We start from the raw sequence: 26,698 nt of genomic DNA, 5'->3' as shown, positions 1-26,698 counted from the left end.
ACAACTTCTAAAGAAGTGCCAACCAGTGGAGGAATTTCCGAAGCGTACCCATTACAAGCTCCAAGGGGTGTTCCAAGATTCTTTTAGACAAGGACACTTCGCTATCTCTGTAAGTATCAGTCTGATAACAACTGGTATGTTTGCATTCCATTAACAAATGCACCAAACCGACGGACAGTTTTGCTAATGCGCCATTCTTTCAAATGAGGAACCAGCGGGAGCGGAGTTGCAACTGGATCCTCCGCTGTGTCCGTTCTCAGCCTTTGCGCCTGGAACAACTTTTAACTAAGCAGGAAGAAGTTTTATAAAGTCAAGTTTACGGAATGTGTGGAGTTCGATTGTCAAATGATCAATTGATTTGATAACTACTGGTAGTCAGTTATGTGACGGGATGTCCTCTGGGGTTAAAAATGTGAATTTAGGCTTTAATTTGAAAGAACCATTCAGCTAGCAAGTAGCTTGCTATGGCTCTAGCTACTGTGGCTAGCTGGTTGGGTGTTGGTCCTGTCACCTGGCTGCATTGGGACACTCATGCCTCTTTAAATCCCGGCCACTAAAGCAATTTTAATCTGCTACTTTCTATTCATTCTCTGTAGATGAGTGCCGAAGACTAACACACATATGCTGCCAATTTAATAGAACTAGCGAGCTAGATAATGATTAACTGGTCAGGTGTAATGTCATAAGACAGCAACTGATCGGTACAACCAAAATATGTCAAGCTGTGACATTAATCCCGTGACAGTTACAACTTTTAGTGAACATTGTGGTGTGCAGATGTGATATTCCACCCAGCAGTGACATTGGCTTCCGTTTATTATGCTTCCTTATACTATGACTTTTTATTCGCTGTCTTTGTACACACAAACTTAAGAGCATCAGCTTTCAATAGTTCATTGGTGGACAACATGTTTCCATACACCATCGCACCACACCTCAAAGTTCTGGTGCAAAAACGCCATAGAGTGCATGGCTGGATATTGTTAGAGCACAATGACGTGTGGATGACTTGACTTGATGAGAGAATGGAGACAGAGAGAGAAAGAGACGTCACACGTATGACCTGAGAAGAGACGTCGATGGTGAACCAGGAGAACAGGTTTATGTAGAAGATCAGGAAGTGTTTGTCTGTGTTTGAGAGGCATTGCTAAGCCAGGAGTTCGACTGCTGGAGTGAACTGCAGCTGTGGAAACATGAGTGGGTACGTGTTTAAAACAGAGTCATAAACAATATCTAAGCGAGTCATGGATGTGATGGTGTGGGACCATTATCAATGTCTAGGCGTGGGTTTGATGGTGTGGTGTTTGTGGAGGTTGTCTGGTGTGAAACACGCCTGTGAAGTGGCTCTGGAGAATATGGTGCTTCAGCAGCGTACATGTGTGAACCAAATGTTGCAAGCACGCCTTGTGTGTTGTTGAAGTTGAGGCCCCATCCTGTGAGTGAGTAGCCTTCACTGCAGCGTGTCAGTATTCGTCAACGTGATGCCTTCAAACAGGAGCACATCACTGGCTTTCTCCTGGTTTATATAGCCTACTCCAGATGTTTCCCAGAATGTTCCAGGTCATCAACCAGCCTGGGAAAGTAGGCATTGAACTATGGGTAAGGCAAAGTCAACAATGTTATTTTCTAACTGCTCAGCTGACTAGTACTCGTTCCAAGTTTGTCTCCTGTTGGTCTGTGTCTGTCGAAGGGAAGCTACGGTTCAGGGTTAAAGCGAAAACAGGAAAGTCACTTGAACTGCAGAGGAAGAGAATAAAAAGGAAATGAGTTTACGTTCCCTCGGTGTTTGCAGTGTTTTTCCTGGTTTAAAATGAGGTGGAGGTGGTACCATCCTAAAACAATCATTCAGGCTGGGATTTTGACTCCATCCCTGGCCACTGAGAATGTGTGCGCGGCTTGTGTATTTGACAGTCCAGATTTTGTATTTTGAACTGAACATCCAATACAACAAGGCCTATTGGTACTTTGTGTCTCATAACTTGCTTTTGTCGTTAATCAGCAGGCTATATGTGGTAGCCTGCATAAACGTTTTGCAGAAGAGTGAAAGCGTGATAATGCTATATCGTTTTCATGTTGCCACTTGCTTCAAAGCTCAGCTGGGTCCTGGTGAGTTAGTGTTTAATCATGTCTACATGTGACGACCGCTGTCTTGAAAGCCTAGTCTACATAACAGCATGAACTATGAACCTGTCATTATGACACCAACTTATGTACCCTCTCTGACATACAGTCCATAAGATGGGTGTCTTTCTTTGAGAGAAGAAGGTTGTAAGGTAGCTAATGTGTTGCCACCACTCATGACTCTTCCTTTTCGCTAGCTCCTTATCACTGTCCCCTCATTGTGAACATGCTTGCTGGGGGGTAGGCGCTGTAGTCATTGTGCTAGTGCTGGTCAGATGGCTGGGGCTGGGGACAGGACACTCAGGGCATGCTAATGGGGATAAACCTTGGTGACCAGGAACTACTGTTCTGAGATCACAAAAATGCTGCTCCTTTGTCTGTGGATTTGTTTGTTCTCCTGTACACTAACACATTCCACATACCTCTGGGCCAGGACAACACAGAGAAAAGGGTATAAAAGATGCTAAGCATATCATTCTGTGTTAAGGATGTTGGTGGGTTCTATAACCTTAGTGTTCTGTCAGTAGTGTTCTACAATCTCATCAACATCTTCCACCAGATGGCCTCTGGTTGCAGTGTTCCATGTCTCAGCTAAGCTCTCTGTATAATTCCAATACAGCACAACCTCTGCCATGAACACACTCAAAACTGCCTTACTATCTAATCTCATCTCTACTCCCACTCTGGTTTGGATGCCTCTGGGCTTCTGTATGACCTCTTGGCCGTGCCGTTTCTCATTGTCAAGTTCCCAGCTGCTGCTGTTTAACGCATGACCCCTGACCTCTGCTCCTCCTCCCCCAGGCCTCAGCGTACAAACGGAGGAGACTCCAGCATCAACATGGCTGACATGGAAGTGGAAGATATCAAAATGAGGGCCAACCAAGTGACCGACGAGGTACAGTTTGACGCCTGGGTCCTCTCAGACCCTGTGTTAGGTCTCTCTCTCCATTGGTGTGCAGCTGTTTTTGACTGCCCTCAATTGGTTGAAACTGAGATCAGTCAACTGGATGCTTGGCTCAGAGGAACCTCATTGGTTAGCCGCTAACAAGTCAGTGGCTAACAAGTCAGTGGCTAACAAGTCAGTGGCTAACAAGTCAGTGGCTAACAAGTCAGTGGCTAACAAGTCAGTGGCTAACAAGTCAGTGGCTAACAAGTCAGTGGCTAACAAGTCAGTGGCTAACAAGACAGTGGCTAACAAGACAGTGGCTAACAAGACAGTGGCTAACAAGACAGTGGCTAACAAGTCAGTGGCTAACAAGTCAGTGGCTAACAAGTCAGTGGCTAACAAGTCAGTGGCTAACAAGTCAGTGGCTAACAAGTCAGTGGCTAACAAGTCAGTGGCTAACAAGTCAGTGGCTAACAAGTCAGTGGCTAACACACTGCTAACTGGAAGTGATTTTTAAACAGTGCTTGTGATTTTATCCCACCTCGTTTTCAAACATAATGATATTGTATGCCGCTAATGTTTTGCACTTGTTCTTCTCTCGTCGTGACAATTGTCCTTCCTGTGTGTTTCTCCCTGCTTCCTGGCTGCCTGGTGCCTGTGTGTGCTGGGGTTAGGACCTCAGAGCACAGCAGGCTCCTAGTCCAGCCTGTCTGTCTAACACCAGATACCCTGTCTGTCCGACATTAGCTATCTGTCTGTCTCAGCTACCTGTCTGTCTGACATCAGCTGTCTGTCTGTCTCAGCTGTCTGTCTGTCTGACATCAGCTACCTGTCTGTCTCAGTTACCTGTCTGTCTGACATCAGCTACCTGTCTGTCTCAGCTACCTGTCTGTTTGACATCAGCTGCCAGTCCCCACCTGCCTGTCTCTCTGCTTTTTTCTTTAACTGCTCTTTAACACCGACATCATCTGGTAGAGAACAACAGGAAGCCATACATGCTCTATCGAATTCGAAGATCTTTCTAGAGTCATGTCCTCCCTCTCCATTTTCCCCCTCCGCTCTTCACTCCTCTCCTGCTGTCGCCTGTTTCCTCCCCCTCTCCTCACCTGATCAGACTGCATTCCTTCATGTGTGTGGCCGGGGAGGGACTCGCTTCCTGGTTGTGTGAGCTCATCAAGGCACCTGATGAGGATTTGTCTTGCCAGATGTAAACAGAGCCACTTGGAGAGAGAGAGGGTGCATGCGTGTGTGCATGTGTCTGATTGGTTATCAAGTAGGACAGTTTAGGTTTACGCTTCAGTGCTCAGTAGATTTACAAGCACTTTGTTGTTTTGTTGATTTGAATGTCGAGACCTGTAGAGGTCAGCACAACAAATCATCAGCCTTTGTCCCTCTGTACAGTTCTTACCTGTGTGTCGTACTGTAGTGTGTCTTTATTGTGTGTGTGTGTGTGCCTTGTTTGTGTGGCAACTGTCAGTTTGTAGAAGTGTGGGCGGAGCCTCTTGTGCAGGCTGCGGTCTCCTAGCAACCCTAACCTGTGTGTGTGTGTGTGCGTGTGTGTGTGTGTGGTTGTCCCACCAGTCTCTGGAGAGCACCAGGCGGATGCTTCAGATGGCTGAGGAGGTGAGTAATAGTCCTGCTCACAGGTCAAAGAGCCTTAGGGGGGTAACAAGTCAAATAAAGGACCACACAAGTGTGATCTATACCCTAATATGGGTGTTTCCCAAACAGCCCCCACCCCAGCGACCCTCAAACCCAGATTCTTATAGAGCTGTAACATGGTCCAGTAGGCCTGTAACTTGGTCCAGTAGGGCTGTAACTGGGTCCAGTAGGGCTGTAACTGGGTCCAGTAGGGCTGTAACTGGGTCTAGCAGGGCTGTAACTGGGTCTAGCAGGGCTGTAACTGGGTCTAGCAGGGCTGTAACTGGGTCCTGTAGGGCTGTAACTTGGTCCTGTAGGGCTGTAACTTGGTCCAGTAGGGCTGTAACTGGGTCTAGCAGGGCTGTAACTGGGTCTAGTAGGGCTGTAACTGGGTCTAGCAGGGCTGTAACTGGGTCTAGCAGGGCTGTAACTGGGTCCTGTAGGGCTGTAACTTGGTCCTGTAGGGCTGTAACTTGGTCCAGTAGGGCTGTAACTGGGTCCAGTAGGGCTGTAACTGGGTCCAGTAGGACTGTAACTGGGTCTAGTAGGGCTGTAACTTGGTCATGTAGGGCTGTAACTTGGTCCTGTAGGGATGTAACTGGGTCCAGTAGGGCTGTAACTGGGTTTAGTAGGGCTGTAACTTGGTCCTGTGGGTCTGAAGGTTGTGTGTTCTCCTCTACAGAGCAGACAGACGGGCATCAACACCATTGTCATGCTGGATGAGCAGGGAGGTGAGGCATGACCCTTGCATGACCCTGACTGTAGTCAGGACGTGTGTGTGTGTGCGCATCTGTCTGTGTATGTGAGTGACCTGTGTGCGTATGTGTCCTGGTGTGTGTGACCTTGACTCCTGTCAGAGCAACTGAAGGGCGTGGAGCAGGGGATGGACCAGATCAACCAGGACATGAAGCAGGCTGAGAGGAACCTGACAGACCTCTCCAGGTGCTGCGGTCTCTGCGTCTGCCCCTGTGACAGGTAGCCCTCACCAACACTGGCTTAGGAGACATGCTAGGGTGTAGGAGACAGGCTAGGGTGTAGGAGACAGGCTAGGGTTGGTTAAAGTAGAATAGAAATGGAAATAGATGGTAGAATAGAAAGAGGACATTCAACTTGGGTTTCTCAGCACATAGCATTCAAATTTTCAAGTATTTCCAGCTCACAGATTGTGTGTGTGTTTGTGTTGGGCCCACATCCAGGGTGACATCCATCGAGCATGACTCGCGTTACAAGCGTACCTGGGGGACAGGAGGTGACAACGGCTCTGCAGGAGAGAGGGATGAGGACGGGGTCGTCTGCAGGCAGCCCCCGGGGGTCGGCAACGGAAAAGCCCCCCAGCAACAACAGTCCGCCACGGCCTCAGGACCCTACATCAAGAGGTGTGTGTGTGTGTGTGTGTGGGGGGGGGTTACTGTACTGGCGCCAAGCCCAGCTACACCGGACAGTTACAAGAGCCTGTATCAGATGGAGCTTCTGCTGTGTTCTTAACCACACTGGATCTGAAGAGATCTGATGCCAGTTGTTGTGTGTGTGTTCTCTCTCTCTCTCTCTCTCTCTCTCTCTCTCGCTTTCTCTCGCTCTCTCTCTCTCGCTCTCTCTCTCTCTCTCTCTCTTGCTTTCTCTCTCTCCCTCTCATGCTCTCTGTCTCTGTATCTCTATCATCTTTTCTCCCTCGCTCGCTCTCATGCTCTCTTGCTCTCTCTTATGCTCTCTCTGTCCGTCTATCTGTCTGTCTCTCTCTCTCCCCCAGGATAACCAATGATGCGCGGGAGGACGAGATGGAGGAAAACTTGGACCAGGTGGGCAGCATCATAGGGAACCTGAAGAACATGGCCATGGACATGGGCACCGAGATAGAGAAGCAGAACCAGCAGATCGACCGCATCAACGACAAGGTGGGTCTTCATCACGGTCATCATCTTCCTCATTATCAGTAGCAGCTCTGATCAGTTTTCATAATCTTTCATAATCAAATAATGATCTCTCACTCTCTCTCTATCTCTTTCTATCAGGCGGACATGAACAAAGCTCGTATCGATGAGGCCAACCAGAGAGCCAACAAACTCATCAAATAGAGGGCCGGCTCCACATTCACCAACCACCAACAGCCTTTAACCTTATTATCGTAACCTTCATTTTCACACACATATACATACACACACACACACACACACACACAGTCACACTCTCCTTGTGAACAAAATCCAACTTGGCCTAGAAGATCGTCTTCACCAGCACCCTCCTGTCATGCTGTGCCATTCCCTAGACAGTCTCCTACACCCTCCCTTTAGCTACACCACACAGACACACAGGACTGAGAGAGAGAGAGGGGAGCGAGAGAGAGACTCGCATTAGAGGCCCTCTGAGCAGGAAGTATCACTGTGTCACATGACTCATCCTCATATGAGTCATGTGTCATAGCAGATGTGGCTGTGGATCTGAGGAGAAGGATCTCTCGCTCTCTCTCGCTACCCGTCTCTGACTCCATCTCTCCTTGCCCTCTCTTTCTCTCTCTCCCCTCTTTTTCTCTATGCTGTGGTGTGTAGCTGAGCTGTATGATCCACACAGACCTCGTGTGCAGATCAGTTGTGCCATTGCTCACCAACCGGGGGTGTGAGTGATGTGTTTTTGCCATGGCAGCGTTCGGTTCTGTCGTAAAGTGCCTGTTATGGGTTCGCATCCCCATTCTTAAAACCAGCATCTTCAAATCATGACGTGTAGGGATCCTCCTGTAATTATTTTTGTATCTAATCGTTTCCAATAATTGTTGTTTTGGAAGATAATGTGCCTATTTAATTATTATAAAGCATAAATGACTTGTTAATAAAGTTAGCTTTTTTAACAGTACCCCAATTTCATTTATCCCGTTTTTGAAAAGGGGACGTGTCCAGAGCAGAGGCCTCTGGGAAGGGATGCTCTTGTTTAGAAGATTTGTGTTTGTGTATCGATTTTGAATATAATAGAAAAGTAGGTTTTGTGCCTAGATACGGGTGTATTTGTAAGACCCTCATTCTCACCACAGAGAACGAGAAGAGGCGACTATTTAATCACAATGAGGGATTGTCATTTAGATCCACTTGAATATGAATGAATCGGTGTACTATGGGTCTGGTCTGAGGTTAGAATAGCCAGTGCCACCAGTAGAACCGATGCTGTGCTTAGACTCCACTGCTCCGCACTGTTGTCTGGGGAGGTAACGGTGTGTGGAGACTCCTCCTCTGGTTAACCAGGCTGTGTCTATCTGGGCTACCTTGTGTGTTCATCCAAGAGTCACCTCATATCTCTGTACACCCCTCTGGGCTCAGCACACCGGCTGTTCCTGTCAGCCCACCAATGAGAACAGGGCCCTGACCAGGCCTGGTCCAATCCCGGGTATCAATGACCTCAAAGTGATTGGGCGCGTTTGATTTGGATGGCAGTTGGCACCTCAGGGACTGACCCATTCATTTTTTTTATCTCAGTGGGTGAGACTAATCAAGTGCACCGACGTGTTTGATTGGGGTTGCTGATAGGGATCGACCCAGGTCTGCCAACAGGGGAGGAGTTGTTTTGTCACAGGCTTGTTCTGAAGAGACGATTACACGTGGGGTTTGGAGCAAAAACCTCCAGGAAGGAAGCTCTTCAGGAACAGCGTTGACGCTCCTAAAAAGACAACTCCTCTTTAAGTTAGTGCACCCTGTGGGAGCCTGTGTGCTGAGGTCAGCGTTGTACAGGGGGACACTTCTCACTCCCCACTCTGTCTGGTTATTTCGCATGTAACATATTTAAACTGGAACACTGCAGATTCCAGACATGATCAGCTCTGGAGCAAAGACAGAAATGAACTGTTCATTTAAATGTTTTGGATTGCTGTAAATGATCATTTCAGCACGTTGAACTGCCGTTTGTGGGGTGTTTTTATCAGGTATGAGACGTCCTGAGGCTGTTGGTCAGGTGTGGAGGTGACGGCTTCTTGTCATGTAAATGTACACCAACTGTCCTTTTGGTTTTCAATATGTACAGCAGCTTGGGCCTTTCTGATCCTGTCCCAGTCTGGGTATGGAGAGCTGTGGAACTCACAAGCAAAGTGCCTTGTATTTCATAACCGAATTGTTTCATTCTTCCTGTCCAAGATAAATATTTGTATATTTCAATAAATGTTTCCGCTGATGACCATCATTGTCTTTGTCCTTTGAAACCTCCACGATAACCGTATACATCAAGAGAACACAGACCCAAATGAGTTATTTTCACAAGTTTATTCCCAAGTTTATCTCTCAAAATGTATGAGACATTTGCGGTCAACATTTGTTTGTACATAGCTCCGTAGAAAATGCTGATATAAACAGAAATGGCTGGAAGGAGAAGGAAAGTGAGTGGAGTATAACCACGGTATCTGAATAAGGATGGCAAGTATGAGATCTCAATATTCCTGTTAAACTCATGCTGAATCTATGTTTATAGTATAAGTATCACAGGCCATATTTAAAGGCAGTTCTTTTCTACTATCATAGGCCGATTATGGATTTGATCTTTTTTTTATTAAGCCCTGTGCTAGTTGCTTTTACACAGCCTCCACCCGAGACACCACAGTAAGGGCAAGGGTCACGCCGCCCTACAAGGATTGATAGTTTCCCCTTAAGGAGGATGCAGTGACCGTTTCAGCGATAGGTTAACACCAGGACAAGACCCTGGGGTTACGCCGTTAACGTTAAACTATGACTAATGAGCAGTTCCACGCTGAATTATGATCCTTACTGGTATCTATGTTACAAAAACACTTTCATATTCTGTAGTGCATGGGTAGGTGTATTTACTTCACATGATGAAAATAAAAGCTACATTCTCAATGATTCCACTACTTATATGTGACTAAAAGATAGCTGTGATTTGAAATAAAATCTATACTTCAGAATATCCTCATCACTGCATACTTCACCTCCTGTCTCCTTACATTCATTTAAACACATTATTTTCTGTTGGGCATGTTCACAGTAGACATACTGTACTAGGCATATTTCTAGTAGACATGTTGCTACAGTGGGATTTGGAAAAGCCGTCTAGATTTTGTCTAGTTTGTCCTGGACCTGGAATAAAGTTAAATAAATTATTACGTGCAATACACTATCGTATGTGTGTACTTGCAGCCAGACTGGACAAAAAATGTGGCTTATCAAATTGGTCTAGTTTTAAAAGCGTGAGAATATTTCTGTAGCACCATGTCGAAAAAAAAAAGTCACAATTCATGCATTTGTATCTATATCAATATAAATGAAATTTGCAGTTTAATACAAGTGTTGTGTTTGAACCAAAGGCAATAAATACTAATTTCCTTAAAACTTAGAGCTGTGCTTGAAACTATAATCTGTTTTGGGCGTCAATATAGTTGATTATATTGACTCCTGCTCATCTCTGTGAAGTGTCTTAACAGTCCACACTTGCCCAATCATTGCAGGAAGACATGCCCCAAGTGCATAGATGGATGAATTAGCATAGCCGCGACTGTGCTCACGTGGCTCCCCTGCCTAGCACTGTCCAAGACTCCCCTATCTAAGACTGCTCACGTGGCTCCACTGCCTAGCACTGTCCAAGACTCCCCTATCTAAGACTGCTCACGTGGCTCCCCTGCCTAGCACTGTCCAAGACTCCCCTATCTAAGACTGCTCACGTGGCTCCACTGCCTAGCACTGTGCAAGACTCCCCTATCTATCAGCCACACAGCCGAGGTTAAACATTGATTCACTGTTGTAAATGCAAACCTAACATGAAACCCACTAACCTGGTTCAAGTGGACTTGAGTTAGGAGCTCCAAAATCCTACAGCACAGTATTACAGTTCACAACCATTTGATGAAATAAGGCAGATTAACTGGCACTCCCACTAGTCTTGTGTCCCAGTACACGTTATACATATATCAAAGCATGCCAGACTGAAGCGAAGATGAGCTATTTTAGTCAAGTAAATTAGGAATTTTACAAACATTCTTTGGTTGAGTGTGAAAAGAGCATTCCTGTGCTTTTATTTAAATATTTGAACTTGGCAATTTTGTCAAAAAAGGACACACACAGAAAAAAATGATAATATTAGGTGGACTATTGCAATGACGCACTTGCTTAAATACAGGCAAATCTAAACTACAATGTTTCATTATATCTGAATTCTCACAAATAAAAAGTAAAAAAATCTCTATTGTGATAAAAAGCTATATCTCACTGATTGTACATTACTGATTGTACAAAATTCCTCTCACTGCCCAGGTTGTGATGAAAATATCCCTATTATGACCTGTCGTCTGTCCACTTTTTCACTTCTTCTTGGCAAAGCGACCAAATCTTTTCTCCTTGTCTTTCTTTCCTGAGCTGGGCTCCTGGGTTGTGGTGGTGGAGGAGGCAGGGGGCAGGGTCTGGGCTCGAGCCCCCGAGGGCCCCACTGGCTCCCCCTCGGACCCAACAGCCTTGTCCAGGGCCTGGGTCCAGCGCTGCAGCTCGTCCTGCAACACACACAGCAAAAGCAAACACACACGGTCAAATACACACGCAGGAATGCATGCCGAAACACGTGTAAAAATGCTTCCGGTGTGTGATGACAGCCTTACCTCATCCTTGCACTGGAACAGATATTCACTGCCATCAGCCAGACTGGGAAAGAGACAACAAGGAGTTAGGATTAGATCACATAAAGAGTAGTAGGTCTCAATCAGACATGATGTGTATGTGTGTGTGTGGGGGGGGGGGTGAATTTGAGAGGGAGAGAGTGAGAGAGAAAGTGAAAGAAGAAGAGAGAGACCGAAAGTAAGAGAGTTTGAAAAGTGGCAAACAGATTCATACTGCAGTTTGAAGACGTGCTTCTTCTTCTTGTAGTTGGCGAGGGGCTCCCAGGCGGCGTTGCTGAGGAGGAGGGGGTCTTCTCCGTGGAAGGTCACGCTGTGACTAAAGCTCTTGGCGTCCTTGTAGAAGGAGATCTGTCCTGGCTTCAGAGCGCAGTACAGGTTGTTCCAGGACCTGGAGGAGGCATGCAGAGAAGCCGTATAAAACACACAGCAGCTAGGACAATCCTCTAGGGAAGAGGAAAAGAAGAAAATAAAGGAGAAGTACAAGAAGAAAGAGCTGAAGGCAAAAATATAAATACATAAATATATGGCATAAATGGTTTTGTCTATATGCTGGTCTTGCTGCAGAACCAATTGTCCTTTAGAGACATGAATAAATATAAATGAATGAATTATAAAAAACTGTACGATTTGTCAGCCTGGTCTAAAGTACCGGTTGGAGGCCTTTTTCCCAAAGGCCTCTAGGTCATGTTTCCTTCCCAGCATGCCCTCCTGCAGCACGACCTGGGCACGGAGGGGTTCGGCGGGCAGGGTGGTGGCGCGCTCTGCCTCCCTGGGTGTCTGCCCAGACACTGAGGGCTCCATCTCCAGAGAGGCGCTGCCTTGCATCTCTGACACCATAGGGGCCGTGGAGCCCTCCCCCGGCCCCTCCAGCAGCCCCGAGCTTGGCCCCGCAGCCGAACGAGACTGAGGAGGGGGAGGGGGGGAGAGAGAGAAAGGTGCGGGGTGAAGTTGGGAGAGAGAGAGAAAGGGTTAGATTGATAAATAGATGGGTTGATAGACCGACTGACTGACCGACCGATAAGGTAATACCAACCATGGTCTGCTCCTCTATGGTGTGCACCTGGGAGGAGTCCTCTACAAACCCTGTGTCTTCTCTCCTGGAGGTTGGGAGATAGATCATGGTCTTAGTAGTTTAAAACTCTTGAGAGTCATCCAGGGGGGTATTGCAGAAAGCGGGTTCAACAAACTGTGAACCTAACCCTGAACTCTGAGTTACATTTACATTTAGTCATTTAGCAGACGCTCTTATCCAGAGCGACTTACAGTAAGTACAGGGACATTCTCCCCGAGGAAGGTGTGTTAGTACACTGTTCAGTTTCCCATCTTCCTTCAAACCATAGGGGAATTAGTTTTGGTTGTTTGGGCAATGTTATCCCCTACAATCTTGAAATTGATTTACTTGAACACCAGTTACAGGAGGGTACATGGTCACAAGTGAATAATGTTAATTGTAGGAACAATAGCATATATAAATACTCATTGTTGGATTTCAATTTTTAGGCAATGAAGAAGACTATACAATAATTGAAGACAATAATTTGTCTTTATTTCAGCTATTTCGTTTCTTAAAATCCTCTCCTGGCGTTTTACATTTTGTTTGAGATCGGTCGGCTGAACCAGGAAAGGACACCCCAACTGTATCAGGCTCAGAAAGTGGGAGGGGATAGGTAGAAACGCAGAGTTTGTCATGGAAAACCTGCTAGCGAGCAGGTTAGGTTCACAGAGTCAGTTACCATGGGAACTGACCAAAAGTTTTCGTTACCTCTCTTTCTGAGTTTGCCTAATTTTAGGGTTACCAAACTCAGGGTTTTCACTAAACCCGCTTTCTGGAATACCCCCAGAGCAGTTCCTCAGACAAAAGTATCTCTGTACTTGTGTGTCTGTGTATGTGTGTGTGCATGCATGTGTACACAATAATGGCAAATCACGTTTATTTTCTATTCTATGCATGTGTGTTTTCATGTGTGTGTATGTATGTATGTACAATATGTGTGTGTGTGTGTGTGCTACCTGCTGTCTCTGTCTGACTGCTGCTCCTTCTCTGGTTTGTACTGCTGCATCTCTTGCTGCTGTTTCCTCAGTTCCAGCAGCTCCAGCTGAAACACACACACACCAAGTGTTTAGTGCAGGGTTACCAGATATACACACACATACAACACACATGTATGCACGCGAACAAACACACACACATAAGCACACAAGTGACACGCGCACAAACCCGCTTTCACATCCGACACACACACCTGGACACACATCTACAAGCATACAAACACACACACACACACACCTCTACCACGCTTACACACGCAGACAAGTGACACGCGCACAAGCCCACACTCGCATCCCACACACACGTCTACACACACACATAAAAACACACACAGACACAAACACACGCATACAACACACACAAATCTGCACACACACACACACAGAGAGAGAGAGGTGGAGCGTACGGTGGTGAGTCTCTCCAGAGCTGAGAAGCGTTCCTCCCAGGTGGCGGTGGACTTCTCGAAGGCCTCGTGTCTCTTCAGGAGCTTCTCCACCTCGTCCACCGTGTGGCCCAGGTCTCTGCTCGCCACGTAGGGCTCCTGGGCGATCAGCCACGCCTCTGCCACCGACGCGTCCCGCGCAAACTGGCACACCTCCAGCACTGCAGACAGCATGGGGGATGTGAACCACACCTCCAGAACTACAAACATGGAGGATAGGAACCACACCTCTAGCACCACGGAAAACGCAGCCTGAGAAATGAGATGCCCGATATTCTGATGTCTGTCTAGCACAACATTAGGGATTGTTAAATGAGCCACACAGAGCCAGGCTGTCCAGCATGGTTCCTGGAGAGATGCCCTTGTGTGGATTTTTGGCTCTGATTTATTTTTAATAAGTAGATGCTTGGCAAGCGGAATCTGGTATGTTACAGCTAAGGTTGGAAGAAAAATGGACCACAGGAGGGTAGATCACCAGGAGATGGAGGGATGGACTGAGAGCGATAAAGACAAAAGGGGATGGAGGGATGGACGGGCGGGGAGATGGAGGGATGGACGGGCGGGGAGATGGAGGGATGGACGGGCGGGGAGATGGAGGGATGGACGGGCGGGGAGATGGAGGGATGGACTGGCGGGGAGATGGAGGGATGGACGGGCGGGGAGATGGAGGGATGGACGGGCGGGGAGATGGAGGGATGGACGGGCGGGGAGATGGAGGGATGGACGGGCGGGGAGATGGAGGGATGGACGGGCGGGGAGATGGAGGGATGGACGGGCGGGGAGATGGAGGGATGGACGGGCGGGGAGATGGAGGGATGGACGGGCGGGGAGATGGAGGGATGGGAAAGGAAGGAGGTCGGACTCACAGAGCCTGAGCCAGTCCCATCTGTCGTCCCACTTGGTCATCATCTCCTGCTTCTTGTCCATCAGCTGCAGAAGCTTTTCCCTGATCTGGAGGAGTCACACAGTCAAACAATCAACCCAGACATAAGCTTCATCATCTCTTCATCTAGACGACACGGCACACAGTAACAATACTGTTACAGCAACACTACACTCATCTAGTAGAGCAATACTGTTTATAGTAACACCCTATTCTTATATATATGTCAAGAGGCTGCACTTTACTGAACTGAAATTCTATTGCATTGACCCCATGACCCCTTGGCCGGTGACCCCTTGACCTCTGAGCCTCACCTCAGCAGAGTCCCTGTGTTTACGGGTGATCAGGGCGCGGCCCAGGTCCACACAGTCGGTGAACTTGGGGTCCCTGGTGTCGATCTCTGAGCGGATCCCCTGGTGATACTTGATCAGCAGCTCAACTGAGGACACGTCCCTGGTAGGGGGAGGGGGGGGGGAAGGAGGGGTAGAGGAGGGAGGGAGGTATGAGGGGGAAGGAGAGGAGAGGAGGGAGGTTGTTACGTCGTAACATGTGATGTGGTATTAAGGTTTGAAGGTCTCAGTGTTATCAGCCCCTTGATGCCCACCCTCTCCCCCTCATTCACCCCCCACCTCCTCTCCCACTCTTCTCCCCCCACTTCCTCCCCCCCTCACCGGGGCTTCTCCTGGGTCTCTATCTGCTGGATGATGCTCTCCATCCAGGCCGTGAGGTCCCGCACCAGGGTGTAGAAGCGGAACTTGTCAGCCGTGTCCAGCAGGCGCGCCCTGCGGCCGTCGCAGGCGTCCAGCAGGCCCTTCCAGGCCTCCACCACCTCCCTCTCCGTGGCCTGGATGGCCGTGGCCTGGTCGCCCGCGTACTGGGCGTGCAGGCGGGACGCTGTCTCCTGGAACTGCTGAACCTGGGGGGGGGGGTGTGTGTGTGGTGTGACGGTTAATCTGGTTTGTGAGAGAGCTATCGCTGTCGTCACTTTCCTCCATCAAAACAGTCCGGTCCTGCTAGTTGATGAGAGGGTTAACTATGAGAACCTGTTCTAGCTGGTTACTACAGACGTTTCTTATTTAGATTTAGTCATTTAGCAGACGCTCTTATCCAGAGCGACTTACAGTAAGTACAGGGACATTCCCCCGAGGCAAGTAGGGTGAAGTGCCTTGCCCAAGGACACAACGTCAGTTTGCATGACCGGGAATCGAACTGGCAACCTTTGGATTACTAGCCCGACTCCCTCACCGCTCAGCCAACTGACTCCCCCTTATTAAATCTGATTATTATATATTATGACATTATGAGATTATGATGTGTGTTATGATCCTTTTCAGTTTGGTACACTACAGTGCTTTAAGTTACAGAGCGCCACTGCGATTGTTTTTGCCTTTTCCTGGTTAATGGCATTGCAACCTCCAGGGGGCGGTAGTGTGGTTTCTGGGAGTCACCTGCTTTCCCAGAGCGGTGATGTCCCTCTCGAAGGCAGCGTGCATGCGGTGGAACGACTCGGCCTTGCTGAAGTCCTCGCCCACATCGTCAGGAAGCTCCTTCTGCTTCTCGTGGATCTGAGCGACCAGCTCCTTCCCGTCACAGAAGTACCTGAAGAACAGACAGAACCAGGAAGTAGATTGGACATAACCCGGGAACTGCTGAAAGAAAGAATGTTTGAGAGAACACTGACGTGCATTTGAAAGAACCCTGGAAGTAAGTTAGACAGAACCAGGTAGTCAAGTAACAGATTCATATCTCAACATCCAGTCACTCTGATGATCTGGTCATAAAATATGTTTTTTGTTTAGATTGAAATGATACAGATGTGTATTATGGATGCTGTTGGCAATTGAGACTAGGATTTTAACAGTAGGTTCTTGTACGCAATAATACATATGTTAGCGTACGTGTGTGAATTACAGAAATAAAGTGGATAGATGAAAGTAGCCTATCCGTGCGGCCTCACTTGAGCAGCTGGTAGGAGGCGGTGAGGAGCTGGGCCCGTGTGTCCATGAGCTCCAGCAGGTCTGCCCAGTTGTCGTTGACGCTGTCCTTCCACTCGGCCATGGTGGCCGACTCGCTGTGGCCCGCCTCGATCAGCTCGTCGATGGTCTGGTTGACGAGGTCCACGCGCTCCTGGCCCACCATCCCCGTCTCCCGCGCAAACTCACGGAACTTGTCCCTGAGGATCTGGACGGGGGAGGGGAAGAGGCGAGGATGAGGTGGTTTGGGTGTGGGTGTGTTGCTTTCCATGTTTCTGTGTACAGGGTGTGTTTGTAATTGGATGCTTTACAGAGAGTGTGTCGTATGTGTTTCCGTGCGTGTGTGAGTGTGTTTCAGTGTGTGTGTGTGTTTCAGTGTGTGTGTGTTTCCGTGCATGTGTGAGTATGTTTCAGTGTGTGTGTGAGTGTGTTTCAGTGTGCGTGTGAGTGTGTTTCAGTGTGTGTGTGAATGTGTTTCAGTGTGTGTCAGTGTGTTTCCGTGCGTGTGTGAGTGTGTTTCCGTGCGTGTGTGTGTTTCCGTGCGTGTGTGTGTTTCCGTGCGTGTGTTTCCGTGACTGTGCACCCCCTCCTCACCGAGACATGGTCCAGGTCCTGGCCCATCTCCTGGGACGAGGCCACCAGATCTCTCTCAGCGATCCACTGCTCCAGCTCCTCCACCTCCCTGCTGAGCAGGAAGTGATGGTAGCTGTGGTCCAGCCTCCTCCTGCGCTCCTCCGCCTGCTCCCTCAGACCTGCGTACTGCTTCTCCACCTGGCCCTGCCGGCGGATCACCATCTCACTGGGAGGGAGGGAGGTTTAGAAAGGGAGAGATAGGGAGGGAGAGAGATTTAGGGAGGGAGAGATATGGAGGGAGAGAGATTTAGGGAGGGAGAGATATGGAGGGAGAGAGATTTAGGGAGGGAGAGATATGGAGGGAGAGAGATTTAGGGAGGGAGAGATATGGAGGGAGAGAGATTTAGGGAGGGAGAGATATGGAGGGAGAGAGAGAAGAAGGGAGAGACATTGAATAAGACTAACTGTGCGATCATCATGTTTTTAGATGTTTTGTTTTGTTGAACTTGTTTCTAGTAAAAATGGCTTATCTAGTGGCTTAATTTAAGTACGACAAGTTATCAAGTAAAACTTTCTTACTGCACTGGCAGCCCAGTTTTCTTTAAGCATACACAAGCAAAAAAAAATCTATTTTTGCACCTAAATGTGACAGGACATTTTTGCAGTGTAGGTGGAGACCAAAAGTCAGGACTCAGTAGGAGGAAATGTTCTTCCCCACAGGGCCTCACGTCTACACGGCCACCATAGGACCAACACTGAGCACCCTGCAGTGGACGTGCTACTGCCAGCCAGTACGCACACCCAGGGCACCATTACTGAACCCCAGAACCCACCCATCTGGGTGGTCCTCAGCCAGCATCTTCTGGGCGCGGTCGGCCAGCCTCCGGATAGAGTCTCCATAGTCGTCCACGGTCTGCTTGAGGATCAGGTGGCGCTTCAGCATCAGCATGGCACTCTGCTCATCCTGCAGGGAGGACAGAGAAGGGGGAGGGAAGGAGGAGAGAAGAGAGAGAGAGAGGGAGAACCGAAGGAGGAGAGAAGAGAGGGAGAGGGAGGACCGAAGGAGGAGAGAAGAGAGGGAGAGGGAGGACCGAAGGAGGAGAGAAGAGAGAGCGAGGGAGGACCGAAGGAGGAGAGAAGAGAGAGCGAGGGAGGAGAGGAAGATAGAAGATAGAGGGCAAACCAAAGACGAAATGATGAGAAGCAAAAGAAAGCATTCAAGAAAGAAAGAACATAGAGAGGAAGGAAGAAGGAGAAGGGATGAGAGAAGAGAAGAATAGAAGTTAGAGAGAAACAGAGGGAGGAAAGGGGAAACGTCCATTTCTTCATGTTCCCAGTCCCCCAGTCCCCTCGGTCCTCACCTTGGCGTTCTCGTCAGATATCATGTAGAGCTCCTGCTCTCCTATCCAGGCCTCGGCCTCGCCTGCGTCGTTGTAGTACTGCTGGGCCTGGTCCGATCCGCTCAGCCTGTCTCTCCGCTTGGCCATCTCCTCCTGCAGACGCTGCCAGGCCTCCTCCAGCTCCCTCACCTGCTCCCCCACACTGCCTGCCTCCGGCCGCCCCTCCGCCCTCGCCGCCGCCTCCATCCTGCGGCCTCGCTCCAGAACCTCGTCCACGCGAGGCTGGTGGCCCTCGATCTCTCTCTGGAGGGTCTGGAGAGAGGAGAACACACGGCTCACGAACGGAGCGTTTCACCCTATCAAGAGGTCGCAGGTTCAATTCCCCCAACCGCCGTACGCATCATTGGGTAAAAGCTTCTGCTGAGTGTATGTAGCATTGTTACATCGCAGCTGTACTGAAGCCGCAGAATGGATTTTGATGAGAGAGTTTCGCCTGCGAGCGTCATCGCTGTAGAGAAACAGATGTAGACTGCTACATCTGAGGAGTTTGGATGGATAATATACACGGCTGCTGCTCTAGTCACCTGGTTCTTTTTTAGCAGAAGCTGAACGGCCTGGAGATTGTTGCCATGTTCCACAGATGTAGCGAGGGGCATCCTCTCCTCCACCCAGAGCTAGAGAAATACAGAGAGACAAAGAGAGAGAGAGAGATACAAAGACAAAACGAGAGACACAAAGAGAGAGAGAGAGATAGGCAGAGCGAAAGAGAATGAGAGAGAGAGGGAAAGACAGAGGGAGGATGGCAGACAGAAGGAGCGTGAGAGAGGGCCCTGACATTAAGGAACGGTTGTCCGCCAAGTGAACAAGATGGCACAGTATGACAGTTGAGGAATCCCCCTCACGATCTCATCTGCCAGGTCTCTGTAGAACTGGTGGACGGCCTTGGCGGCCTCCAGCTGGCCCTTGCGCTGGGCCAGGGGGGGCAGGAGCTGTTGGAACTCCCGCTGGACGGCCTGCTGCTCCGCCTCCATGTCGGGCTGGTCCTCCCTCTGGCCTGCGTGCTTCTGGACGGCCTCTTGCAGCTCCTGCAGCTCGCGCGCCCGCTCACGCACCTGGTTCTCCGTCATCTGGAGGGAGGGGGTCAGGGGGGTCAGGGGGGGCGAGGCGGATCCGGTTCAAACCGGATCCATTTTGTTTGTTCGGACGGTGGGACCGCAGCGGCTTGCCTGTTGCATTATGGCGCACGCACACACTAACCTGGTGCTTCTTCAGCAGGATGTTGGCGCTGGTCAGGTCTTTGACGTCGTCGTCGCCGCGTAGCTGCTGCTGCTGCTCCGCCAGCCACTTCTTCATGTCAGCCAGGCTCTGGTCGACCAGCTCCGAGCGGTTGGCGTCGAACAGCAGACGGGCCTTCTCCTGGGTGGTGGACTCCAGCTTGTCCCACAGCTGGTGCAGGGTCTCCAGACGTTGCCTCACGATGGGCTCAGACTCGGGCTTGGATTCCATCAGCTCCTGGCCCTCCTGGTCAGGGGGAGGGAGACACAGGGCCTGAAGTGGGACTGGGACAGCACTCACTCTGTGGAGATGTGTATGTAACTCATCCACATGTGCCTTGGCTATCGGGGTCTGACAGGGCCCAAGTGCCAGCCCTAGAATGGTGGGATGACCTGGTCTGAAGTTCAACACACACTGCTTGGTGTGGGATTGGTTTGGCAAAGTGGTAGAGCATTTGACTGCAGATCAGAAGATCCCAGGTTCAATTCCCCACATTTGGATGAAAGCACATTACCTGGTCTATGTTGTTGAGCCAGTCCTTGTTGGAGGCCAGCTCAGCCATGAAGGCCTGGTGCTTCTGCCACTTGCTGTGGAGGTTCCTGGCTTCGTCGTAAGACGTGTCCTGAGCGGTCAGCATCTTCTCGTTGATCCACAGAGTCAACTGGAACACAGAGAATAGAAGAAAGCGGAGACCGTCAAAACTCGGGAATAAAACTAACAACAGGAACTCTGCAAAGAAGGTTCTGGTGGGGAACGACTTACATCCTGAGTGTTTTGCAGGAAGTGCTGGAGATCTCGGTTGTCTCGGAGTTTCTCAGAGACTTCCTGGGCTCTCCCTCGGTTAGTGTTGGCCCTGCAGGTCGGACACACACACACAGAAACATCAACACACTAAACCTCCCACCGATAGCATCACTGAAAAGAGGCCTTGGCGTGAGGTTTCCCTTCCCAGATAAACACAGCACAGGATCTGATATGCCCAGCTCCACATGCCAGAGAGCTTACAAAGTTACCCGACACGTGCAGCTCCCCTGAGCATTACTCCACCACTCTGAGCACTTCCGCCCAGCAATCAATACCCATCATCAGGGAAGGCGCCCGCCGTTGTGTGGAGAGGGCTCCGAGGGCTGGGTTGAAAACTATACACCCCCCCTCCCACCCCCCCTGACTGTCCAGAGTCTACACGAATGGTAGACTGCTGAACAAGCTAACCTTGAAAAGATGGTCCTGTGATTGACTCCCACGAGTACAGCCCAGGACATTTAGGTCAATGGAACAGGTCGAGAAATTCCATGGACAGGACAGAAGTCGAGAAGACGTTCTTTCACAGAATATTGGACATATTTTACGTTTCGTACTACTGGATATTCTTTATGTCCAGGTGTTTTACGCAAAACATACAGGAATTGAGGAAAAGTTTTTCTAAATGACAATTTGACAGGACTCACCTGTCTTTGATGGAGTCCATTTTGTCCTTGACCCTCCCTGAGTACAGGTTCCCGCTGTCCAACAGCCTCTGTCCTCCCTCCAGGGTGCTGGAGATCTTCTCCTCATTGGCATCCATGGTGATGACAAAGTCCTCATGCTTCTTCAGGGCCTGCTCTGCTCCGTCCAGAGTGTCCGGCTTGTCGATGTGGGCCAAAGTGTACTCCTGATACACACAAACACACACGCACACACATTCAACATACAGCACATTACATAAACAATGAGTTGATTTCCTGTATAGTACGCGAAATCCTGTATAGGTGACTGAAATCACCTAACAAAACAACGTTCAGCTTGATGAGTTTACCTGGTTGTTGAGGATGGTATCTGTGGCCTTGGCATCCCTCATGAACTGCTGGAAGCCCAGGCCCTGGTCCAGGAAGTTCTTGCGGCTGTCCCACATCTTGTGGAGCTCCTCCCAGCCCCGGTCCAAGCCTTTCAGCCTCTGGGCTAGCTGCTGGTACTGGGGGTCATCCTCCTGGCCCTGGGTCACCTGGCGACCGGTGTCCCTCACCTTGTGGTAGTCCTCCTCGCGGTTGTTCATGTCCTCGCGCACGGCGTCGTGGAGGCTGAGCAGCTGCTCCGCCTCAGGGAGAGTGGTGGGCATGTCCTCGGACGCCACGGCCTTCTGGGTCTTGAAGAGCCAGGACTGGAAGTCGTCCATGTCCTGGAGGAAGGTCTGCAGCTTGCTCACCTCCCCCAGTGACTCCTCGCGGTCCCTCATCGTCCTCCGCAGCGCGTCCCAGGCTTCCTCCAGCGCCGCGCGTCTCGCCGTGATGTCGGCGGCGTGGTCGGGGTGGTCGCGGGCCAGCTGCTCTGCCTCACGTCTCAGGAAGGTCAGCTTGGTGTCGATGGCGGCCAGGTCCCTCTCCATGCCGAACAGCTTCCTCTGGATGGTCATGACGGCCGCCAGGTCGTTCCCCAGTTCCTGCGTCGACTCGATGACCCGTGTCTTCTCCTTGATCCAGGCCTCCGTCTCGTCACAGTCCAGGCCGTAGTTGCGGAGGCTGACGGCGGAGTCGACTCTTCTCTTCTTGTCCTCCACCATGGCCTTGAAGGCCTCCCACCTGGGGAACGAACAAAGGAGGCCTCAGCATCTATGCCTTTCGAGGTAATCGGTCATGGTTCATATTAACATTCTTTTAGCGCTCTCAGAGTTAGAATCCCTGTGGGGAGAACTAGACTCACCTCTTGTTCAGGCGCATCTGACATTCCTTTACCTCCTTGGTGCGGGGGTGTCTGGTGTCCTCAAGCTGTTTGACAGCTTTGTTGACATTGTCAACCCGCGACTGAACATTCGCCATATCTTGAGCAAGAATACTCAACCTGAGAGGGACAAAAAACGCTCATATGCATTCAAACCCATTTAAAAGAACGTACATACATGCATAAATACACATGTACAAACGCACATACCTATATACTCACATCCATCCATACATACATACATCATAAACCACCTGCAACAGTTATGTTTACCTATTCTGAACCACCTCCAAATCCTCCAGCTTCTTCGGCACATCCAAGCCCACCAGCCAGGTCTCCTTCTGGCCCATCCACAGCTCGCAGGCGTCCGTCTCACTGAAGATGGTGTAGAGGGCCATGGTATCATTCAGCTTCTTCTTCCTCAGGTCGCACAGGGACATCAGCTCCATGTAGAGGTCCCTGATGTCCTTCAGACGTCTCTGGATGTCCGGCGTGTTGCGCAGCTCCTCGGGCAGCGCCGCCACCTGCCTGGAGAGGCTGTCGATGGTGGCGGCATTCTTGGCGGCCTCGTCGCTCAGGTTGCGGTGCCTCTTGAGCAGCCTCTGGGTGGTGTACTCGTCGTGGCCCACATCCTCACTGCTCGTCTGCCTCTTGGCCTCCAGCAGCCAGGCCTTGAGGTCGTCGGCGTCTCCCTGGAACTGGAAGAACCTCTGGGTGTCCTGGAGGTTCTGCCTCCGGAAGGCGGCCAGCTCTTCCAGCTGCTGCCACTGCCTCTGCACGTCCTCCATGCGCTCGTGGACCTTGGGGCTGCCGAAGTGCTTGGCCTGGATCATCTTGTCGCCCTCGTCCAGCACCTGCTGCAGGTTGGCCCTCCTGGCCCCCAGCTCGTCCTCGAAGGCACTGTGCTTGCTCTGCAGCACCAGGACGCTGGTCAGGTCCTTGCCATAGTCCAGGGAGGAAAAGATGTTCTCCTTCTCCTTGATCCAGCTCTCCAGCTCCGCCATCTCCCACAGGAAGTTCCAGAAGCGCCGGGATTGCTCCAGGCGGGCCTTGCGCTGTGCAGCCAGGGCGCACAGCTCCTGGTAACACAGATCCAGGTGCTGCACGCGGTCCCGGATCACCTGAGGGTCGCACGGCTTGTAGCCTGGGAGAAGGAGAGAAGCGTGAAACATCAAAACGGGAGCTACACGAATGGAATAGATTGTTTCGATTTGTGTTTTTTTGGGGTTGTTTAACGGCGAGACGGACAGGGAAGGTTCTAGACTGGGGGAGCCGAGCTGAGGCCAGTTGTACTGTTACTATTAGATGGGCCAGTTACATCAAACATAATTGTTGGCCTATAATTTGTATTCACTGCAATGCAGGCATTAACCTGCAAAAGACCATGTTTGTTATTATTCAGACTTTACATTTAGGGGGGGCCACAAGAAGGTCTGCCCCCCCCACCCCAGAACTGCCCTTGGAGACGGATCACCCTGGCGCTCATGCAGATCGGTTGAGCTTACTGTCTCCATTAGCGAACTTGAGGGCAGCCGCGTTGGCGTTCTGCACCCTCTCAGCCTGCACGGCGACGTCAGCTTCCACCAGAGCGTGCTTCTGGAGCAGGTCCTCCACCTCCAACAGGTGCTTCCCGAAGTCCGGAGACAACAGACGAGCCTGTACCATGGGGAGAGGTTAAAGGAATCGGAACGTACAAGAGTTGTACAATTTAGTCGTCAAATGTTTCTCCTTGGAATTATAAACAAGACAGTGTTTGGCTGTCCGACTTAGATTTACGGTTGATGGTAAAAGAGGTAAGGCTGTGTGGATCTAGGACACTGAATAAGAGGGGGGATAGCTTTCAGGTTGTACTTGTGGGTATGTATTCAGATGTGTCGAAACGTTGAATGTCCTACATGACGGGCCACATTCACCGAAACAGGTACCTTCATGTCATCCATCCAGGTGATGATGTACAACATCTCCTGGAAGATCCTCTGTAGGGTCAGGTTTTTGTCCAGGCGCCCCCTACGGGCCTTCAGCAGCTCCTGCAGGTAATCCCACAGGCGCAGGATGTTGTCCTTGCGTACGTCGATGCGCTTGGCGTCGTGGTAGCGCTCAGACTCCAGCTCCTTGGAGATGGCCACCATGGCCTGCACACGTTCCGCGTAGGCAGCGATGTCCGTCTCGATGGCGTCGTGCTTCTTCTTGGCCGCCTCCACCGCCGGCAGGTCGTAGCCAAAGTTATCCTGAGAGGATGGGAGGGAGGAGGAGATTGTCAGGACTGAGCGCTGTCGTTGCTTCATGTTTGGTCCTGTGCAGACTGTTCCTTGGCTGGAAGCACTAAAATATTGTTAGAACTATGGACTTTTTTGCCCTGATTCTCTGTTGTACTTTGTTCAGTCTATGCACTATTTGAGCGTCGCTTTGGATGAAAACATCTGCTAAATGGATCAAATGTGAATTGTATTTCAAGGACTGTGTGAGGAAACTTATTTATCGTGAAACTGCTACACGGAGGTCCATACATCTGTGATGTATGGACCTGATGATGTCAATGATTTCTGGGTCGACATAAGGTACTCTGTGACATGCATTATGCACAAACACTTTTCTTTCTTAGAGGCTAATTGAAAGAAGCGTTCCATGAGGTAACTGAAAAGTCATTCCTCGGAGAACAAGGGAACCAGCTTGTTAGAACAAGCTGGTTTCCCAGTAAGGCTGGTGTGCTCTGCCACCTGTACCTGTGCCACCAGTCTCTGGTTCTCCAGCAGCCAGGTCTCTCTCATGGCGGCCTTCCTGTCGAAGCGGCGGGCCATCTGCTCCAGCTTCTCCTGCCTGATGAGCTCCTCTCTCAGGACGCGCTCTCTCTCGTGCTCCGCCTGCTCCAGGCGCTCCCAGGCCTAACACAGCACACCGTCACAGGGCTGTTCATGGGGGCGTGGCTGTGCGTGGCTGTGCGTGGCTGTGCGTGGGTGGGTGTGGGTGGGTGAGTGTGTGGGGGTGTGTATAGGCGTGTTAGTCTGTATGTGTGTGCTTATATATATATATATTTACATTTGTGTATAATGTGTGTGTATTGGTGTATGGCATATATGTGTGTGTCTGTGTGTGTTTGTATAGGTGTATAGTATATATGAGTGTGTGAGTGTCTGTGTTTGTATGTGTGTGTACAGGTGTATAGTATATATATGGGCAAGTGTATGAGTCTGTGTGTTTGTGTATGTGTGGGTGTTTGTGTGTGTGTGTGTGTGTGTGTGTGTGTGTATGTGTGAGTATGTATTGCGCTGGGACAGGGGGGCTCTCACCCTGTTGATGTCTGAGACCAGAGCGCCCTCCTTGGGGGTGTACACCCTCTGGTTGTTGGCCCTCATGCGGCTCTGGATGGTGAAGAGCAGAACCTCCAGGGTACCTTTCTCCTGGAACCTGGACACCAACACAAAACAACCGGTCAACCACTATCAAAAGGACCTGGTATGGATAAGATGAACTGTGCATATTGAGAGTAGACCGTGGATGTGTTGATGGTAGGGTAGTGTGTTTTTTTCTCTCACTTTGGTGGTTTTTCAACGGTGCGGTAGGAGTTGAAAGCCTGAAGCTGCTGTTGAACACCACTCAGAGAGTTGGCCAGCTTACGGTTGTTCAGAACTATGATGGTCTGCTCAATCCAGGTCAGCAGCTCAGATGATAGGCTCTCGTACTTGTCAATCATTTTCTCGGTTTCAATGGCGTGGTCGAGCACCTGTAACACAGGAAAGGGGTGAGGTGGAATAGAAATACCATCACACAAGACACACGTACGAAGATACACGTAGAGACACAGAAACACACACAAAGACACACACATACACCCAGACACGCTCAAACACACGTGGTGCCCTCAGAATCTCACCTTGCCAACTCTCTTTCCCTCCACGGCCAGTGCTTTCATCTTGGAGAAGTAGTGGTAGAACGCCACGACGTATGTGATGATGGACTTCTCATCGGGGTTCTCCGTGAACACATCTGCAAAGGGAGCGCCGGTCAGAGAGGAACTTTCTGATGTGCCACACTCACAGGTCCCTGACGGTCTCTGCCCTGACAGGCTTCCAGCTCACACACAGCAAGTCCTGGCCAGGGACAACACTTGCCTTCTGGGTCTAACAGTTTGGCCACGCCAAGCTTCTGCTCTGCTACGTTGAAGGCATTCTGCAGGTTGTGGGTGGGGTTGGACCTTTTCAATCTGTTATAGTCTACCAGATCTGGCCTAAAA

The 26,698-nt window shown here is 50.1% G+C and overlaps 2 protein-coding genes across 4 annotated transcripts in view; one reads left to right on the top strand and one right to left on the bottom strand.

The window, feature by feature from the left end:
• Positions 1-23: 23 nt before the first annotated feature.
• On the top strand, positions 24-8,798 carry LOC136949313 (synaptosomal-associated protein 23-like). 2 transcript variants are annotated; one of them, XM_067243568.1, is made up of 8 exons: positions 24-109; positions 2,923-3,016; positions 4,589-4,630; positions 5,331-5,379; positions 5,506-5,623; positions 5,845-6,024; positions 6,396-6,540; positions 6,658-8,798. In XM_067243568.1, the coding sequence occupies exons 2-8, from the start codon at positions 2,960-2,962 to the stop codon at positions 6,718-6,720; spliced, it is 654 nt and encodes a 217-aa protein (XP_067099669.1). In that variant the 5' UTR covers positions 24-109; positions 2,923-2,959; the 3' UTR covers positions 6,721-8,798. The 2 variants fall into 2 exon arrangements, with proteins under 2 accessions (XP_067099669.1, XP_067099668.1); XM_067243567.1 differs by lacking the exon at positions 24-109 and adding an exon at positions 927-1,201.
• Positions 8,799-8,868: 70 nt separating this feature from the next.
• The window catches only part of sptb (spectrin, beta, erythrocytic), a 33,161-nt gene continuing 15,331 nt past the window's right edge, over positions 8,869-26,698 (bottom strand). For both annotated transcript variants that reach the window (XM_067243526.1, XM_067243525.1), the window contains 31 exons: positions 26,577-26,692; positions 26,339-26,451; positions 26,001-26,188; positions 25,755-25,872; positions 25,191-25,349; positions 24,393-24,695; positions 23,973-24,123; positions 22,741-23,611; positions 22,450-22,587; positions 21,569-22,328; positions 21,222-21,424; positions 20,536-20,626; positions 20,288-20,434; positions 19,756-20,019; positions 19,401-19,625; positions 19,083-19,172; positions 18,520-18,810; positions 17,992-18,122; positions 17,180-17,384; positions 16,570-16,793; positions 16,061-16,211; positions 15,284-15,528; positions 14,927-15,065; positions 14,596-14,680; positions 13,694-13,890; positions 13,248-13,333; positions 12,271-12,334; positions 11,887-12,140; positions 11,452-11,625; positions 11,220-11,262; positions 8,869-11,114 (listed from right to left, as the gene is read on the bottom strand). In XM_067243526.1, the coding sequence (XP_067099627.1) occupies positions 10,929-11,114; positions 11,220-11,262; positions 11,452-11,625; positions 11,887-12,140; positions 12,271-12,334; positions 13,248-13,333; positions 13,694-13,890; positions 14,596-14,680; positions 14,927-15,065; positions 15,284-15,528; positions 16,061-16,211; positions 16,570-16,793; positions 17,180-17,384; positions 17,992-18,122; positions 18,520-18,810; positions 19,083-19,172; positions 19,401-19,625; positions 19,756-20,019; positions 20,288-20,434; positions 20,536-20,626; positions 21,222-21,424; positions 21,569-22,328; positions 22,450-22,587; positions 22,741-23,611; positions 23,973-24,123; positions 24,393-24,695; positions 25,191-25,349; positions 25,755-25,872; positions 26,001-26,188; positions 26,339-26,451; positions 26,577-26,692 (6,412 nt within the window). In that variant the 3' untranslated portion in view covers positions 8,869-10,928. The remainder of the gene's footprint in view (positions 11,115-11,219; positions 11,263-11,451; positions 11,626-11,886; positions 12,141-12,270; positions 12,335-13,247; positions 13,334-13,693; positions 13,891-14,595; positions 14,681-14,926; positions 15,066-15,283; positions 15,529-16,060; positions 16,212-16,569; positions 16,794-17,179; positions 17,385-17,991; positions 18,123-18,519; positions 18,811-19,082; positions 19,173-19,400; positions 19,626-19,755; positions 20,020-20,287; positions 20,435-20,535; positions 20,627-21,221; positions 21,425-21,568; positions 22,329-22,449; positions 22,588-22,740; positions 23,612-23,972; positions 24,124-24,392; positions 24,696-25,190; positions 25,350-25,754; positions 25,873-26,000; positions 26,189-26,338; positions 26,452-26,576; positions 26,693-26,698) is intronic.

The sequence above is a fragment of the Osmerus mordax genome, chromosome 9 (assembly GCF_038355195.1).
Source record: "Osmerus mordax isolate fOsmMor3 chromosome 9, fOsmMor3.pri, whole genome shotgun sequence".
Classification (NCBI taxonomy): Eukaryota; Metazoa; Chordata; class Actinopteri; order Osmeriformes; family Osmeridae; genus Osmerus; species Osmerus mordax.
This window is presented reverse-complemented; position numbering and strand designations above follow the sequence as displayed.

Excerpts from the sequence above, each read along its gene's own strand:
- LOC136949313 (XM_067243567.1), top strand. Across the intron at positions 6,025-6,395 it reads TCAGGACCCTACATCAAGAG|GATAACCAATGATGCGCGGG; the intron begins GTGTGTGTGTGT and ends TCTCTCCCCCAG. Across the intron at positions 6,541-6,657 it reads TCGACCGCATCAACGACAAG|GCGGACATGAACAAAGCTCG; the intron begins GTGGGTCTTCAT and ends TCTTTCTATCAG.